The sequence below is a fragment of the Gopherus flavomarginatus genome, chromosome 14, assembly GCF_025201925.1.
Source record: "Gopherus flavomarginatus isolate rGopFla2 chromosome 14, rGopFla2.mat.asm, whole genome shotgun sequence".
Lineage (NCBI taxonomy): Eukaryota > Metazoa > Chordata > Testudines > Testudinidae > Gopherus > Gopherus flavomarginatus.
Genome location: NC_066630.1, coordinates 15245400 through 15262979, shown reverse-complemented (window position 1 = coordinate 15262979; position 17580 = coordinate 15245400). Strand labels below are relative to the sequence as shown.

Sequence of the window (17580 nt, the reverse complement as noted above, 5' to 3'; positions counted from 1 at the left end):
TTGATATTTCAAAAATTGTATAGTACACATTTTTCTTAAATGGAAACAAAGTTGTTCTGAAAGGAAAAATCAAAACATTTTATTCCAAAAATATCAAAATAGGATGTTTTTCCATTTATTTTCTCCCAAACAACATTTCAGGGAGATTACTGTGATTTTGTGAATCACTGTTTTAATTCTTGCCCTCTTCGATCACTTCAGCTGAGATGCAGAGATCATCATCTAAATCAGTTGATCTCAAACTTTTCCGGCTCAGTACCCATTAGTAAATGTTTATGGCCTGTCACAACCCAGTAAATAGTCTAGCATGGAGCATGTGGCAGACTAGGCATTTTAGCACCGGGGACAAGCAAGCATATTTCTTCCCCTACCAGAGGTGACATGCAGAAGGGACATGTGGGGCCACAAGCTCCCCCACTAACCTAGACAGTCTGGGCGGCCCACTGAGGTGAGTCAGGGGATGGAGTGGCACTCCAACCCTGAGACCTGCCCATGTCTTTGCGCCCTGGATGGCTGCTCCCCTGCTCCCCTGGAGGGGTTGTGTCCTGCCTAGTATTTACCCCACAGTGGTGGCTTCTGCAGTTCTTGTGCTGTGGGACTGTCAGGGCTTGGCTCTTGGCTCCGGATTTGCTAAGTCCTGCTAAACTTTGGCCCCACCCACACAACTGGACCAAATTTGTGAGTGGGGTTGTGACCTGGCTCATGGGGTTGCAGTGCCACTCAGTGGAATTTGGCCACCTGGACTCACAGGTGCCGACTTTCCAAAGTGCCTGGGGTTGCTCAGCCCCCAGTTCTGCCCCAGGTGCTGCCCCCACTCCACCCCTTCCCCCAAGGCCCGACCCCCACCAGCCCCTTCCCACCCCATCCTGCCTCCGCCGTGTCTCTTCCCTCCACCACTCCACCCCACCGTTCTTCTCCCCACCTCGTTCTGTGCCCCTTCCTTCAGTGTGCCACATTCTTACTGCTCCCCCCCCCACTCCTCCAGCCTCCTGCATGTTGCAAAACAGCAGATTGTGGTGAGCAGGAGGTGCAGGGAGCGTGGGGGAGGTGCTGATTGGCGGGGCCCACCAGCAGGCAGGAGGAGACAGGGGTAGGGAGGGGTTCTGTTAGGGAGGTTGCCGGTGGGTGCTCAGCATCCACCATTTTTCCCCATGGGTACTCCAGTCCTGGAGCACCCATGGAGTCAGTGCCTATGCCTGGACTCCCATCATCTAGGCTAGACTAAACCTGAATGGCACTGGGACCCCAAAGGTTGCAGTGCCTGGAGAAGGCGGGTGAGCCCAGCCAGCCCTAAGGGATAGGAGCCACAGGAACTGCCACATGACCCATTGAAACAATCTGATGACCTAGTTTGGGTACTGACCCACAGTTTGAGAAAACCTGGTCTAAAGGGTGGCGGAAGATGTCTTACTTCACTTCATAGCCTCTCAATTTTTTCCCAGTCCGGTTATGGGTGATAGTTTGTTAGGAAGGGTAATAAGGGAAAGCAATAACCTATAGCAAACAGATTGCTCAATCCTGAATCTTGCAGTCTTCATAACAGGAAAACTTCCATTTAAATTCAAAGGGAGTTGTGCCAGGACAGACTGAAGGATGAGGCTTTGTGTGTATGTGTAATGTGGCCGTTCTCTCACTACCTCTGTCTGGAGGTAGGTCTGGGAATGGAGAGATACTAGTGCTATGTGAAGTAGAGAAGAAGTTATGTAAGATCCAGCTGTTGATTCTGTCTTAATTATCTGTTAGGATATTCCCTTGCATATGATTTATTTGTTGATATCAATTCTAAAGTATGTCCATATGGAAAAATATATGACCAAGCAAGATTGTTTTCTTTGTGCATCTTGTAGGATGTCTGCATCTCATAATCCAGTGTTATTTTTTATAAGGATCAATTCTGCTTCTTTTCTCTACATTTACAATTTCTCTGTTCGAAATTATTTAAGTCACTGGTTCACTTTTAAACTTTGCTGATTTAATATATACACAAATTTGAACATACTTTTTTCAAACGTGCTAATCTGACAGTTACCAAATTCGATTAAAACTTTCATAAATGTGTAGTTTATAGTTCTAGACTCTGTCTAGGGAAATTCTTAATCACAATGAGTAGAAAGTTTCTGTAAGGAGTTCCACTGCTAAACTTCAGTAAAGATAGTCAAACTGCTCTGTAGTGGTTCAATGTATCAGATCAGCATCTTTTATCATTCTAAGTTTCTCTTCAAATCTGTTCTGACTTATTCCAGTGCTGCTCATTTCATATTTCTGTTATTTTATTGCCTTGGCCAAGTCTTGGTCCAAGTGCATAGCAAAAATCATGTGTAATAATTTGTGCTTTCTCTACACTCTCTGCCCTCCTATAAATTCAGAGATGTTCACTGCTCTTCAGTCTCTCTCTTTGAGAGAAGTAAGCTTCATTGTAGAAGTTTTCCCACAAATTCATACTGGAGAGACTTCATCTTTGTCACCCAAGGATCATTTTCTTAATTCACAGCAGGCCTTAAAATCGTTAATACAATATTTTTTGCCTTCCTAGGGTACAGCTGTTTATCTCAGTCACCAAGTAACATGCCCTCTTTGCCTGGCATCACTGAGATAGGGTGATTTATAGCATCAATATTGTGATTCAGATCTCAGCAGGATCAGGAAAGTAGAATTCTCAACAATGAAAGTTGCATTTTGCTCTCATTTACCTTGATGTAAATCAAGAATAACTCATATTAAGTCAGTGGAGATGCATCAAGGTAAATCTAGTGAGAGCAATCAGAATCAGTCCCAGAGTCTTTAGCTAAAGGAATGTATGATCACACCACCTATTTCTTTCCTGCACAGTTTAATAAACTAACAACAACAAAAAAAAGTCCAAATAACCTGTGGTGTTACTATGGCAATTTCAAAGGATATTATTTTCTGAGATATTCTTTTCCATTTTTATAGAAATGTACATTTTATGTATCGTGTATATATTTGACAATGCAGCCCCATTAAAAAGAGCTATAATATTATTATCATGAAAAGATAGCTTCATATATGCCATTAGTCTCCCCAAGTTTATGGCACTGCAGATTTTATATTTTTTACTTTGTAGAAGATATTTCTTAATTTATAGTCAAGAGGGGATTTTTGCCTCTTGGCAACCTTGTAAACCCATGTAACTTGTGTTAAGTAATGTTTTATTTTTAATGCATTTTTTGCATTCTGAATAAATATTGTTAGGATTAAAATCACTACAATAAACTCACTGATGTTAAATCCCCAGTTATAGAACTTTAAAAATATATATATACTGTTAGTACAGAACCAGGAATGGAATTATAATACAGAGTGGGTCTCGGACAAATGGAATGTTGTTCATTCTTATTCAAGCCAATAGGAACTTGGTGTGCTCAACTCACCTGAAAATCAGGTTACTTAGAGGTCCGAATATGAATGTAGATGCCTTGCCTTAAGCAGCCATTTATGAAAATTTGGCCGTGGATCCTTCTTTGCTATTCTTTTTAGCTACTGTAGTTCTGCATACAGCTAATAACACCTTGAAGATGGAATAAATCAAGTCTAAAATGTCTTTTGGGCCAAAGAGACATTTTAAATTTCAGTCCTTTCGTTGTTATTCAAGCTAACAATATTATGGCCGACATTAGATTTTCCTAGAGCCATGTTTGTACAGCAGAGCTTGCCCAATAAACATTTGCGGTGAACTAAAACTTTTAAAATGGGAAATATATTTAATAAATTTACCCGCAACATAGTAAAATTGCAACACTTATCTACTTCTAAATATGAACAAAGGATTTACTATTCAAATACTGGAAAAGTTGTTGTAACAGTGAGATTTAAAATTCAATTACTAGACCTAGGTAGGTCAGTCTGATGGCTCAAGATTTTTCCTGGTGTATTCTGTTGACATCAGTGGAGTTACACCAGGAATGAGTTCAGGTTAATCAAGTTTTGTTTAATCCTACATCAGTTCCCAGTGTATGTCATCATGACAAAGAAAGGCTCTGGAACCAGAACTTTGTTGGAGGTTGATGATGATGCATGAGGAGGAATAGAATAAGCTGGTATCTTAATAATTGTCTTGTCGACTGTAGTGAAATATGTTAGTTTTTCATCAGTGAACTAAGCAGATATAGTGCAGAGTGTTAGTAAGAAACAGATGTGTAACAGGACACTGCCATTTTTGAGTCACTTTCCAGACCATAACCACAATATAAAGTGTGTAATCCACTCTGACACTCCATCCTAGCTCACTCCATTATGCCTAGGTATAATGCAGAACAGATGCAGAACCATCAGTGCATGCTGTTATTCTTTATAATACCTAGACACAAAAGCATTACAGTCTCTTATATAAATCCACAGTTCAGATTCAGTAAAACCCCTTGAAGCCAGTGACTGTTGTACCGTATCAGTAGTTTGTGATAAATTCTTTTTGTACCTCACCCATCAAAAAAAATTGGAAGGCTTAATTTTCCAGTTTAGTTTCTTTTAACAAGTAATACATTAATAAAACAACTCTATGAAAATGAACCTATATAAAAGCTTTCTTGTGCCGAGCCCTAAATCATCATTCTGCTTAATGCACTGTTGGAGCAATCTACTGCAGCTCTTTCTTGTTAGTCAAACTGGCTATGTTTAGGCTGCATAATTTACCTGTATATTCTCATTTGCAAGCTCTGATTAGCTGTCAGATCAAAGTTGTTTTCTTAGAAACCAATTACGTCAATCCATATTACAGTCAATCCCTGTATTTTCTTTTTTGTGTGTATTTTTGTTGTTTGTTTGTTTTTTAAGTGCTTTACTGCTAAATGGTGATTCATTAACTTACCTATTGTCCATGGAATTGCTTGAAAACTAAGCAGGTAATGTGCTTGGTTAATATTTCATGCTTCATTAAAACTGAAAAATATTAGTAAAAGAATGTTTTTCAGTACTCATTTAAAATAACCATGAAGCTCAATATTTTTGTGTGTGTTTAATATATTGGTGTTGAATTTATATTAAATGAAATACTACGTAAGTTGTCTAATAAATGTGATGGATTTTCTAATTAACTCTTGATCAGCAGTGGTTTTTAAAGATGTTACCTACTGAACCCGATGGCAGTTTATGACCTTCATGTTGAATATTCAGCTAATTACTCCTTGGACAACAATTAAGTTTCTTGAGACACAGTCACTTATTTTGTCTTATAAATTATTATGCTATTGAGCTGCTCAATCCGTTTGGCTAGAAAACTGCAGTTCTCAGAAGATTACTTAAATTCTTCTGCAATATCAACAGATAATTCAAATTTATCTGAGTAGATTACAGGGATGCTCATTTTGTAGGTTTTCCATTGATCGACATACTGACCTTGAGAGACAGTTCAACATTAATGCAGATGATGGAAAAATAACTTTGGCAACAGCACTCGACAGAGAAACAAACACGTGGCACAACATAACTATTGTAGCTACGGAAACTAGTAAGTGCTTATGCATTTGTCCATGCTTTACTTTTGGTTCTGTTTGTCTTGTAATATTGTCTGTTGTAGTTTCAAATGTTTGAATAACTATTAGAGATTGTATAGATTGTGAAAGATATTCTACAGTATACGTGTTTTAGATTTTAAAATAACAAGGTTGTGAAAGCTAAGCTAATTTTATATGACATTCTCCTATCATGTCTATTTTCAAAAATGTGTTTTATAAATGAGGAAAGTAACATATAGTTGTAAAAGAAAATATGGATATGTTTGTGCAGGAAAAACTGTAAAAGTAAGAGAGAGGGAATACCTGGTGAGACTCTAATAGAAGGAGCGTGAAATTCTCACACCATTAAAGTCAATTGTGGGCCAAAGCCTGAGGTCTTTACTTTGAGTATTTACTTTGTTCTAGTCCCATAAATGGTTAAGCATGTATGTAACTTTGCACATGATCAAAGTTACATACACGTTTAAGTATCCACAGGATTCAGGGTCTTAGGCCAGGTTTCTAAAATCTAAGTCCCATTGAGACTGAATGAGATCTAGGTTTTGAATTAGGCTTAGGGGCCTAAATCAATTGGGCATTACAACACTGAGCATAGTAAATGCCATTAAAAATATGGGCCTTAGGCCATAACCAGGCAAAATTCTCAATTATGTAATCCCTAAACTCCCAAAATTGAACTAAGTTTAATTCTTATTATTTCAGAAAAGAAACTTCACATAAAGAACCTACTGCAGTAAAGAAATGTTAGTTTTCATTTATTTTTTAATGATGTTGCTGAGTGGTTTTCCCATCTTTTACAGCTTCAGCTTAGATACATATGTGTTCTTGCTAATATATTTATTCTGCCATCAACGTGTATACACAATTTCTATTACTAGATGTGTTCTTCCCACCATGTCCTAAGAACATTGTCTTCTGTTGAAGAAACCATACTGATTTTCTAATGAGACGATAACCATAACCATATTAACCATGTTAATGATCTCTACTAATTTTCAGATCGCCTCCTCCCACCCTTACCCAACCATCTGATTTAAATATTTGGTGCTGTAATAACTGCTACTTTTAAGTATTAAGCTCATAACACAGTCATCTGCCAACATGAGAATGAATGATAGAATAAAAGGTTTTTACTTGGATGTTACAATATATTTTGTAGTCAGTTTTTCCCATAGTATTTATATTTGAAAGTGCAAACCATGAGTGGTAACCAAAGTGTGTGAATAAACAAGAAAGATAGAACTGAATATAAAATAAAATCTCAAGTTGGCCCCATGCTATTTAACATTTTTATCAATGACCTGGAAGAAAACAAAATATTATCACTGATATGATTTGCAGATGACACAATTTGGAGGAGTGGTAAATAATGAACAGGACAGGTCACTGATACAGAACAATCTTAATATGTCTGAAGGTAAATGCCTGGGAACAAAGAACATAGGCCATACTTAAACAATGGGTGACAATCCTGGGAAGCAGTGACTGAAAAAAATTTAGGAGTTGTGGTAAATAATCTGCTGTATGTGGCCTCCCATTGCAAGGCTGTGACCAAAAGGGCTAATACAATCCTTTGGAGCATAACGAGTGGAATTTCCAGTAGGAGTAGAAAAGTTATTTTCTCTCTGTTATTGGCAGTGGTACAACCACAGCTGGAATACTGTATCAAGAACGATGTTGATACATTGGAGAGGGATCAGAGAAGAGAAGCAAGAGTGATTAAAGGATTAGAAAACATGGCTTATACTTACAGATTCAAGAAGCTCAATCTATTTAGCTTATCAAAGAAAAGGTTAATGGGATATGCAATCTTATATGGGAAACAAATATTTAATAAGAGGTTCTCCAATCTAGCAGAGGAAGGTATAACATGACCCAATAGCTGGAAGTTGAAAGTAGACAAATTCAGACTGGAAATAAGGTGTAAATTTTTAACAGTAAAGGTAATTAATCACTGGAACAAATCATCAAGAGTCATGATGGATTCTCCATCACTGACAATTTTAAAATCAAGATTGGATGTTTTTTAAAAGATATGATGCTCTAGGAATTATTTTTGGAAAGTTCTATGGCCTGTGATATATGGGTGGTCAGTTTAGATGCTTACAATGGTTCCTTCTACCTTGGAATCTATGAGTTACATGCACAGTAAACTGTATTAATATGACCTACCATTGTGATTTGTGTGCAGTACTATAAATAAAACTTGCCCTGTTAATTACTGCTAAATCTTGTGGGCTAACACCAGTTTGATAGCATGGCCTGAGTGCTTTCTATTGGAAAAGCCCTGAACTATGGAAACAACAATTTACAGGGAAAGAAGTACGAGTCTATTGTATAGAGCATCTTTTGTCAAGGTTAATATCTGCCATTGAGCAATACTACCATCTCTAGTGGAGAAAGCTGCAAAGTGTAATGGTTAGATTTGTTGTGGCTGTAGAAACACTGATTCTAAGGAAATTCTCCATACCAATTTTCCTCAAGGCATCCTTACTTCTATCACATAATATGCATTATGAGATTCACCACAAGTATTAAAACTTATGTCATTATATCTTCACTCAGAACTTTACTGACATTAAATACTGAGTCTAGCCATAAAAGAAATGCACCAACATTGACTAGCTATATGAAGCAAAATGGTTGTTTCTCATTACTCACTGAGCCTCATCCAGTGTAGCACATCCATAGATTTTTGAGCTAAAGAAAGGTATGATAACGGAAGGACAGCAGGCTGACTGGTTCAGGAGAAAGGCTGATCTGCTGAATAAGGCCAAAAATAAAATATAACAAACCCTCCCATGAAAGAACACATCTCATGCAAAAGAGCTATCTGCTTTCCTGCATTAGTCTGTTTCACTTCTGGTGTAGTTGCACAATATGCAGGGCTAGCGCTACTGTAAGCCTTCTCCATGGTCCTTTTTTGTGAATATATGGTTTTCTTGCAACTTCCAAAATCAATATTTGGCACTGGGTGTGGAAAGTCCCCTGTCATCAACAGTGTGGAATTAATGTGTTTTCTGGGTATAGCTGTGTACAATACATTTGCCCTGTCACCAGAAAAAGTGGAAGAAGCACTGAGACCAGGAGGCAGTAATGCCCCAGAATAGGTAGAAGTCAGGAGACAGTAATCCTGTGGCATAGGGAGAGGTTTATTAGGAAACCCTCAGAGTTGCTGTGGGCTGCCAGCCAGAGAGGCTGCTTGCTTTGAAATCTGATGTGTAAGGCATCCAAGTTCTATAGTAATTAGAGCAGATTGGAAATTTTCTACAAAAACAAATTTGTATCAGAAAGTGGAAAGATATTTCACAAACATTTCCATGATTTTTTTTTGGGTCCCCCTCCCCACATACTTTGACCTGCACTGGCGTAAATATATTAGAATCTGGAAGCATTAATGTCATTGCTGTTTGGTGAGGTGACTGATTTAAAAAGAGGAATTTTTGTCTAAAAGATTGTAATGCCTTTAACAGATTAAACTGAATGTATTATCCAAATGTGCCTTCTCTCTTACCTTGGGTGACATGTTTTGTCATGTGGTGTCTGCCATAATGCAGAAGAATTTAATTTTCCGTTTCCTCTCTAAAAGCTAAAGGTGGGGGGGAAACATTTGTTAAGAAACTGCTTTAACTGACTTGCTTCTGATTTGCTTCTACTCGTGTGTATCAGGAGAAGCTCCACCAAGCCAATTGAATTACATTGACGTGAGAATCAAGTCCCCGCCCTCCCCAGCTTTTAAAAAAAATATAATTATACATAAGTATTTTTAATAATAAGCCTTGTCATTAGGCCTCATGTGAGCCACAGCATCCATTACTATTGTGAAACTGCTGCCTACAGGGTGGCTATGAAAAAAAAATAATTCATAGCTTGCACCTAGCATTAGAGTTCCTGCTGATGGCTTTTTTTTACATTCCCAGTGTAATTGTATGTCATTTACAATGAAACAAAAGCTGAATTTCACAGAATACCATAGAAACCTACTTTTTTTTTTATTTGAGGAAATATTTTTAAAAGCTTCTAAGACAGAAATAAGTGTGTTTGGTGAGTCGTCATGGGGAGAGAACATATTTTATTTTGTTGTTACTTTAAGTTTGGTCTTTGTTATGAGAAGTATCTTCCTTGAAAATGTAATAGAGACAGAGTACTGTCTCTCAGGCACTAACTATGAAGGGAAATTCAAAAAGCATTGTCAATATAATTGTCTGTGATAATATCAAGGAATTAATGATCTTGTACATAAAAATAAAGAGTTATCCTATATGTAGAATATTCAATATGAGATTCGGATGGATATTGAAGAGCTCATCCTGTCCTAGTCTATTACTAGTCTAGTCCTTGGCCACTACTTCCCAGGCTCTGTTCAGGGCCCACTTTTACTCTTATTGTGGGCTGAGGTAGAGATAAGTTGACTTGTTTGGGTTCCAAATTTCTCTTAACCAGTAGCCAACTGTAGGACAGTTTTTTGTCCTTGACTATTAAAAAAGCGACTACTGAATGTCTCCTCCTTTTGTGACATCCTCATGTGATAGCCTCCTCCACTGGCTGTCATGTTTTGAGTAGAAACTGATCTCTGATTCTTTTCAGTTGTGATGTAAATAAATTTTGGCAATCTTCTGGAATGATGAAGACAAAGGAAGTATTTTGCTCTATCACCCGGACATGAAGTCTTAAATAGTGGTACTCTTTTTAGGTGGTAGATATGAGATGCGTTCTCTCAGAAGCAGAGTTCAATATTTCTTGCTGTAAACTTTCTATTTAACTTGTGGTGAATGCAATTAATTAGCTTCAGACAGCCTTTGGCTGCCTTTCTGGTAGAATATCAGTGTTTGGGAATGAGTGTGGGGAACTGAAACATTGTATATTTTCTGAGTTTCAAACAATGTCAAGATGTAGTTGCAGAGCTATATACAGGATGGATCAATACCTTTCACAGTTGGTAAAATTAGCTGGTCAAGAATATAATGTCCTTCGTTGGTGGAAACTGTTAATATATTCCTTTGAGAAGGCAAGGGTCCAGTTTCATTCAAGTGAGAAGTAATTAGGCCTGTGCTCAAGAAGTTGTGTCTTGATCCTGACCATCTCACCAACTACCAGTATGTCTTCTAACCATCTTTATTTAAAAACTAAACAACAACAACAAAACTCATTGAGCAGATGTTGTGAAAGCACATGAAGGCCTTGAATTCCTTTACACCTTTCATTCTGGCTTTAGGCCTGGGTATGGATATTGTGCTGGTCACATTGGTAGGTTACCTCTTTTTAGCAATAAAAAGGAATCTGGATGGATTTTTTTTAGATCAAAGAGGCAGATACGACACGTTATAAATGGTTAACAGAATTATCGCCATTGTTTGTCTTAAATCTGTGTGATATATGGACAGGTGATGATTTGCAAGCTCATTCCTAAATTTCAATAACTAAATAGCATACAATCTTTGCCAACAAAGCAAATGGCCTATGGTGGTGATTCTCAGGCAAGTCTTCAGCCTGGATTTGTTGTCACAATGCTGAAGACACTGTATGCTTCAGTGTTTATACAGAGAGACATCGATGGAAAATGTGGGGCTGAAAGTAATCTTAAACACTGCACAACAGCTTCAGCCATATCAGGTGAGATTTTCAAACCAGTGCCGGAGATATTGCCATGTATCATTAATTTTAATGGAAAGATGTGTGGATATGTTTCTTGCACTACTTTGAGAAGCTCAAGCATTAGTCTTAAAACATAAATCAAGTCACCCCTTATTTATTCTACTAAATATTTTCTTACCATTGAAAATATTTGTTTTTAAACAAAAGTTTTCTCCATTACAATTAAACATATTTCCTATCTTGTCATGTAGTGACCTTGTTACGCTGATATATTATGTCACATTAATTTTTAAGATAACAGAATAAAACAAAGGATTTGGGCCTTTGACCTGCAAAATCACACTGAAATAGAAGCTTGGAGTGTGAGGCAGAAACTCACTAAAGTATAGCAAGAGGGATACCAAAAATGACTAGCGACATGAATTGATTTTTGTGTTTCCTTCCCCACGCCCCCTGCCAAGTTTGTTCCAGAGAGAGAATCTTTTGTGAGTCAAGAAGAATATAAAGTAAGAACATGAAGTTGATTAAAATCTAAAGGGAACAGTCTTGTTAGCCAAGTGACCTTTTCCTACCAGGAACATGCCTTTTTATTCTTTGAATATAAAAGGTGAACTTTGCTTCCTGTCACTGACTCTGGACTTTAGATACTGGAGTAATGGAATTTCACATTGTTTTGTTGTATCACAAGGTAATATGTGACTGAGATCTAAAGAACTTCATAATGTATGCTGAGAATGGAGACTTTATTGTGATTAGAAGCTTGGGAGGATTCACCAGGTGGCTGGGGACTTGACATAGTTTTATTTTCCTGTGTTGCAGTCTGAAGAGGAGAAAGGGTTGGGGAAATATATAAGCATAAAAACACTTGCTTGGGATACTGAGCAGAACTTCCTTGAGATAAGAATGAAATTGACATTCTCAGTAACTTCTTCTGGTGCACCCTTAACTTCCCCCCTTCTTTCTGTGCAGTGTTCCTTCCATCCTTGATTTACCTGGTACTATCTTCAAAATGCAGCTTTCTGACTGCTCAATTATACCCATTATAAGGAAAAGTCCCCCAGTCATTTGTAATTCCCAGTCACCTGCTCACATCCTTCCTAGCACCTACATCTCACTTTCCTTCCTAATCCATTTTTCCTATCCATCCCCAGTTTCCATGCTTCTCAGAGTTGTGCCCTAATTGGTCCAGGTTTGAACTCTGTCCAAATTGGTCCAGGTTTGAACTGTACCTATCATTTGAATTGCCCTTTGAACAAAACATGCTCTTAGGATATAAATATTACTCTACTATACAAAAACACACACGAATGTCAAAAGTATTGCTTCCTTCTCCCACAGCCCTACAACTGGTCACTTGGTAGCATAATGAATAGTAGCACATGGTTTTACATTGTGACTGGAAACTCAGAATCCTGTGAAAAGGAACATGATATGGTATAATGGTACTAGAAATTAACGATTTACAATGTGCCTATGAAAATAGAAAAAATACATTAAACAATGTTTGAAATAGGCTGTGAATAGATGGAAATTGTGATAACTTCTACCACTGAGTGGCTAATCTGCTGGTCCATCCTGTCCCTAGTCTCACTGATGACACGTAAATGGGTAAAGAAGGCTTTGCCTTATCTATCAATACACAATTAAGATGACACAGTAATTACTGTATCTGCAGCTCTAACTTCAAAAGAAAGTAAAATGTGCACTATTTATTATTTATTACACCATTCTCACTAATGTTATCCAAATATTGTAAACTGAGTAGAATTTCATGACTCAAGCAATCACACTGATTTATGTATAGGGCATTACATTTTTAGTTTACACTATTATATGTAGGACATTTCTATATTCCCTCTGCCTTCATACTCCTCTTCTCTGATTTTCCATCTCCATCTGATAATAGCAATAACACCCTTTGCTGAGGCTACTTCCTCATCTGTTTTTCATGCCATCAATTCCTCTCGGTCTGTCATTAGTGCTAAGGAAATGCCCTATATTTCAATCATTACTGGTTAACTGAATATAACAAGACTAATAATAAATAGAGTTTTAATGTAGCTGGGAGGCAAGGTAAAGGCTTATATCAGAGACAGTGTTATAACTTAGGCACGGAAGGGATACATTAATCACATAGTATGACTGCAGAACATTTCACTGATCCGAGGCTGAACATGCTGATATTTGCATGCTCATATCTCATAGACCATAAGTGAGGTCCACTTGAATTATGGGGCTCTGGTGAATCTTAAAAGAAATGCCTGGTTTATTATAAGACACAGGCTCCTTACTAACTATGCCTGTCTGGAATTGGCCTTGCAAAAGGTGCTGCCATGTGTTTCAGAAATATGTGCACAAAAATATAAAATTATGTCATAAATTACAACATTAAAAACTTCTAAAAAATTCATTTTCTAAGCTGTATCTTTGTAAAGACTCAGATCAGCAAGAGTCAAGAAAACGTGGTAAGCTTTAAAGGTGATTAAGTGATGATCCCTTTAAAATACACAAGCTTTCTCTCACCTGACATTAGAATTACTGTGCTCATTAAAAATTGCCACTCAAGATTAACATATATTCTCTTTGTGTGTGTGTGGGTAGCTGTCTCGCTTATTTATTTATTCTTTTTTTTATTTATTTGGATTCTACAAACTCCATATTTCAAGTGGATCTCTGTTATGGTTTGTGACATATGAGCTTATGGGAATGAGGATGCTGAAACTTAAATAAGTGGAATGTTCTGCTTGCATTCTATGGGCTCAGTGTTGAGCCAGCCTACACCTCCACACTGAGGAGTAAAGAGGCAAAAGATATCTCCTTCCTTTCCCTGTGTCGGCCACTTACATTATGGGTTACAACATGGAGCCGCGTCTCCTCCTCTTGCATATCTGGGTGAAGGTGGTGCCAGTAGTGGGATGGATAAGAGTCTTGGCTCCTCCCTGCTACACAGCAGATCCATCAACACAGCTGTAGAAGGGAAAGTAAGTTGAGCTAGGAAAGGGGCAGGTTTGGCTTACATCTGCCTTGGAGCAAAGTTCACAATGGTTGGTCTGTGCTGATCCTGCCACAGTGCAGCAACATGCTGCCCCTCAGTGTGGATTGCAATGTGCCAGTCCAGCCCTAGGTTTAAAAATACACACTTTTCTTATATGCACACTATATACAGGAGCAGAGAGAGAGATTTATCAGGAGTTAATTATTCTGTGGTATATTTGTTCTTGTAATAGTTTATGTTGCATGATGTGTCCCAAATTCAGTCTCTGTGACTCTGAATCATAATTTACACCTTTAATCAGGTTTACAGCATGTAACTTTCAGCAGTTGAGAAACACAGATATAACCAGTGCCTCACATGTAATTTTCACCCTATTCTTTGTGGTGCTGACATACTGGGATCAGCCAGGAACAGGGCCTCATTGTGCTCTGTGCTGTTCAGACACAGAGCGACAGGACAGTCCCTGACCAGAGAATTTACAGTCTGTTAGGATGAAACATGAGTGTAATAAATGATGCGGAGGAGGAGGAGAAAAATAGTAATCAAATCCTTATGTAGGACCACTTTACACAGCAAGATCGTTTAAATTCAGATATTATTTATTTTAGAACACATACATAAGATTAATTCCTGAAGTCCCTACTATCCAACTACCTGGCTGTGACCACCTTAAAGAGTACCTCTGTATTTGGTTTCCATCCACACTTTTTACTTGCTTTTATCTATCCATACGAAGGCAGCAGAACACAATGGGTGCTGTTTCTCTTTCCTCTTCGACTGGGAGACTACTAAGCTCTCTCTGTCAAGATATATTTGTTTTCTCATTGGCTCCTCCTCTTGTAGGTTTCCTCTTTTACTTCAACCTCCCGTCTACCAGTGACAAATTCCATCATGGCTTGAGCTTCACCTGCTATTTTCTCTCTCCCATAGATGAAAGGAGTTGCTTTTTCTAACATGGTGCAGCTTTGTTAAAAAAGCACAGGAAAACCTCCCTCTCTTGCTCTAGCATGGGTGCAACAATACCTTTAGGGTATGTGTCTACACTGAATTGGAGGTTTCATTGCAATACAGGTTGGCATACCCAGGCTAGTGTTAATCTAACTAGCTCAGCTAAAAATAGCAGCCTGAGCTTCAATATGGGCTATACAAGCCTGCCTGAAATTCTACCTGAGCTGCAGTCCCACCTACAGCTTCAGTGGAAACATACTCTTATTGCTGACCTAGTGCTCCTACTCAGTACTGGATTTACCGTGGCGCTGGGCCCAAGCTCAGAAGGAGGCTCATAACACTTGCTTCCTCCCCTCTTGCAGAGTTGCACAAGTGGAGCCTCCGAGCAGCAGGATCCAGCATGGGAGCTCAGAATCCAAGGGACCCTGGGAGCTCCTTGGCCAGCTCCCTGCCTAGAGAGCCTACCCTGGAGCAGGGAAGGAAAGGGAGGGGGTGGGAGTGGGGAAGCCGAGACCCCATGTGCTTCAGCTTGCTGTGAATGGATAGCTTTCTGCTCGAAGAGGGGGCAGTGTGAATGGGGAAAAATATGCCCAAAGAGTTTCACCCTGAGAAGACTTCTCCAGACTGGATTAAGGATGCTGGTATGACCTTGCCTGGCAGCCCCCAAAGAAGGAACTGGGAGTAATGAATGGACAGTGCAGCTCTCTATCTGAAGTCTAGCAAGGAGGTATGTAGACCTCACTAGGAGAAGTTAAAATGAAAAGTAAGGGAGAGGAGGCTCTACTACCAGGTAGCTTTAGGTACAGTACTAGGCACACAGGAGGATTTCCACTTCTGAGCCTTGGAAGGAGAAATTGACTTTTCCTTTCCAGATTTATCCAATATTCAGAAAGAGAATCTAGCACTCGCCTTCCAGATTTGAACACTCTCAAAATTCAGGAGTGCTCAAGCTCAGTTTGGGCAGCTGTTATTTCATTTCTCCCAAATCAAATATACTGATCCTCTGTAATTTGCTGTAGAAAAAAGAGGAAAAAATTGAGCAACAAATGCTGGGGTCTTCCCAGTGCTAGATAGGACTGGAATTGCTATTTTCAACAGCCATTACCATTTTTTTTGTTTAGTTTTGTTTGTTTAAACGGAAGACAGTAATATTGTATTGGCAAATTCCCCATAGAAACAAAGAGTGGAACAAAAGAATAATAAAGGCACCTTAACTTTTCTTCATTTATGTAGGACAGTCTTATAATATGGATTCAGATATCCTCCAATCACACAAGCTGAAAATTGTTCCACTTGACTGCAGTTCTGTAACCATGCGGGAACCAGTCCTGCCTGTGTTCTGTGCACATCCAAAATTCTTACTGAATTCAGAAGTGCCTTGCTTTTGTAACCATACTACTTGATATTTTCAGCCTTTGTAAGCAAAGCAGGTTTACATTTAGTGATTGGGTGGGAAGCATCTCAGAATAAGTTGGGTGCAGTAGGAGGTGTTGCTTATTCACTAGATAATGTGAGACCTTCCTGTTACAATAGTAAACCAGTGCAGCATAGAATGCACTTTGCTCCTCGAGTCTAGAATGGGGTCCTTTGCTTCTATACGCTGCCCATTAAAGACAGTGAAAAGACTCCCACTCACTTCAAGAGGCTTTGGACAAAACTGATTATACACAGGGTAACTCCACTGTATTCACAGGGTCCTGGTCCCACAGAAGAGAGGGGCATGTGAGTTTGTTGCAGAGCTGCTGCTCATGTATGGGAACCTCCTGGCACCCCAGCCTCCAAAATCATTCAGGCTGCTCTTTCTGCACTATTATGTGCTAGCTGAGGGGTGTGTGGAATTTGGTGGCCTCTGCTGTAGGTGATGGGCATCTCAGGTACTTAAAGCCATGGCCTAGAGGAGGGAAGTGCCTAACTGCAGAGTCTGCAGCTGCCCAAGGCCAGCACTGAGGCCGCCATTGCACTATTCAAGCATGCTCAGCCTTGGAATTGCCACTCCTCCCTTGACTAGTAGCTGCAGCTGGCCTCTAGCAATTGGCCCCATGTATTGCCAGAGAAGCTGCAGGTGGCTCTGTGACTAATGGGGGCAGGGCCGGCTCCAGGCCCCAGTGCGCCAAGCATGTGCTTGGGGCGGCATGCCGCCGGGGGCGCTCTGCTGGTTGCTGGAAGGGCGGCAAGCGGCTCCAGTGGACCTCCCGCAGGCGTCCCTGCAGAGAGTCCACTGGTCCTGTGGTCCCGTGGTCCCATGGTCCACCGGAGCCGCGGGACCAGCGGACCCTTCGCAGGGACACCTGCGGGAGGTCTACCGGAGCTGTGGGACTGACGAGTGATAGAGTGCCCTCCGCGGCGTGCCGCCATGCTTGGGGCGGCGAAATGGCTAGAGCTGGCCCTGACTGGGAGCCATTAAGCTAGAGCAGATAAAGAAACTGGAGTTAACCTCAAGAAACAGAGGTCACCAGTAGGAAAGGAATGTCAAGGGGAGCAGGGAAAGAGGAAGAAGGTCAGGCTTGCAGCAGGAGAATGACCCCAGCTGGTTGGGGAGCATGTCCAAAGTAGAAAGGAAACAAATACGGG

At 39.6% G+C, this 17580-nt stretch overlaps 1 protein-coding gene and 1 long non-coding RNA gene across 2 annotated transcripts in view; one reads left to right on the top strand and one right to left on the bottom strand.

Annotated features, from left to right (window-relative positions):
* LOC127034257 (uncharacterized) overlaps positions 1 to 17580 on the bottom strand; it is a 127480-nt gene that overhangs the window by 39751 nt on the left and 70149 nt on the right. The gene's annotated exons all lie outside the window — the stretch shown is intronic.
* The window catches only part of CDH8 (cadherin 8), a 213917-nt gene that overhangs the window by 131773 nt on the left and 64564 nt on the right, over positions 1 to 17580 (top strand). The window contains exon 8 of the mRNA XM_050922868.1: positions 5328 to 5464. Coding sequence (XP_050778825.1) covers positions 5328 to 5464 — 137 coding nt within the window. The remainder of the gene's footprint in view (positions 1 to 5327; positions 5465 to 17580) is intronic.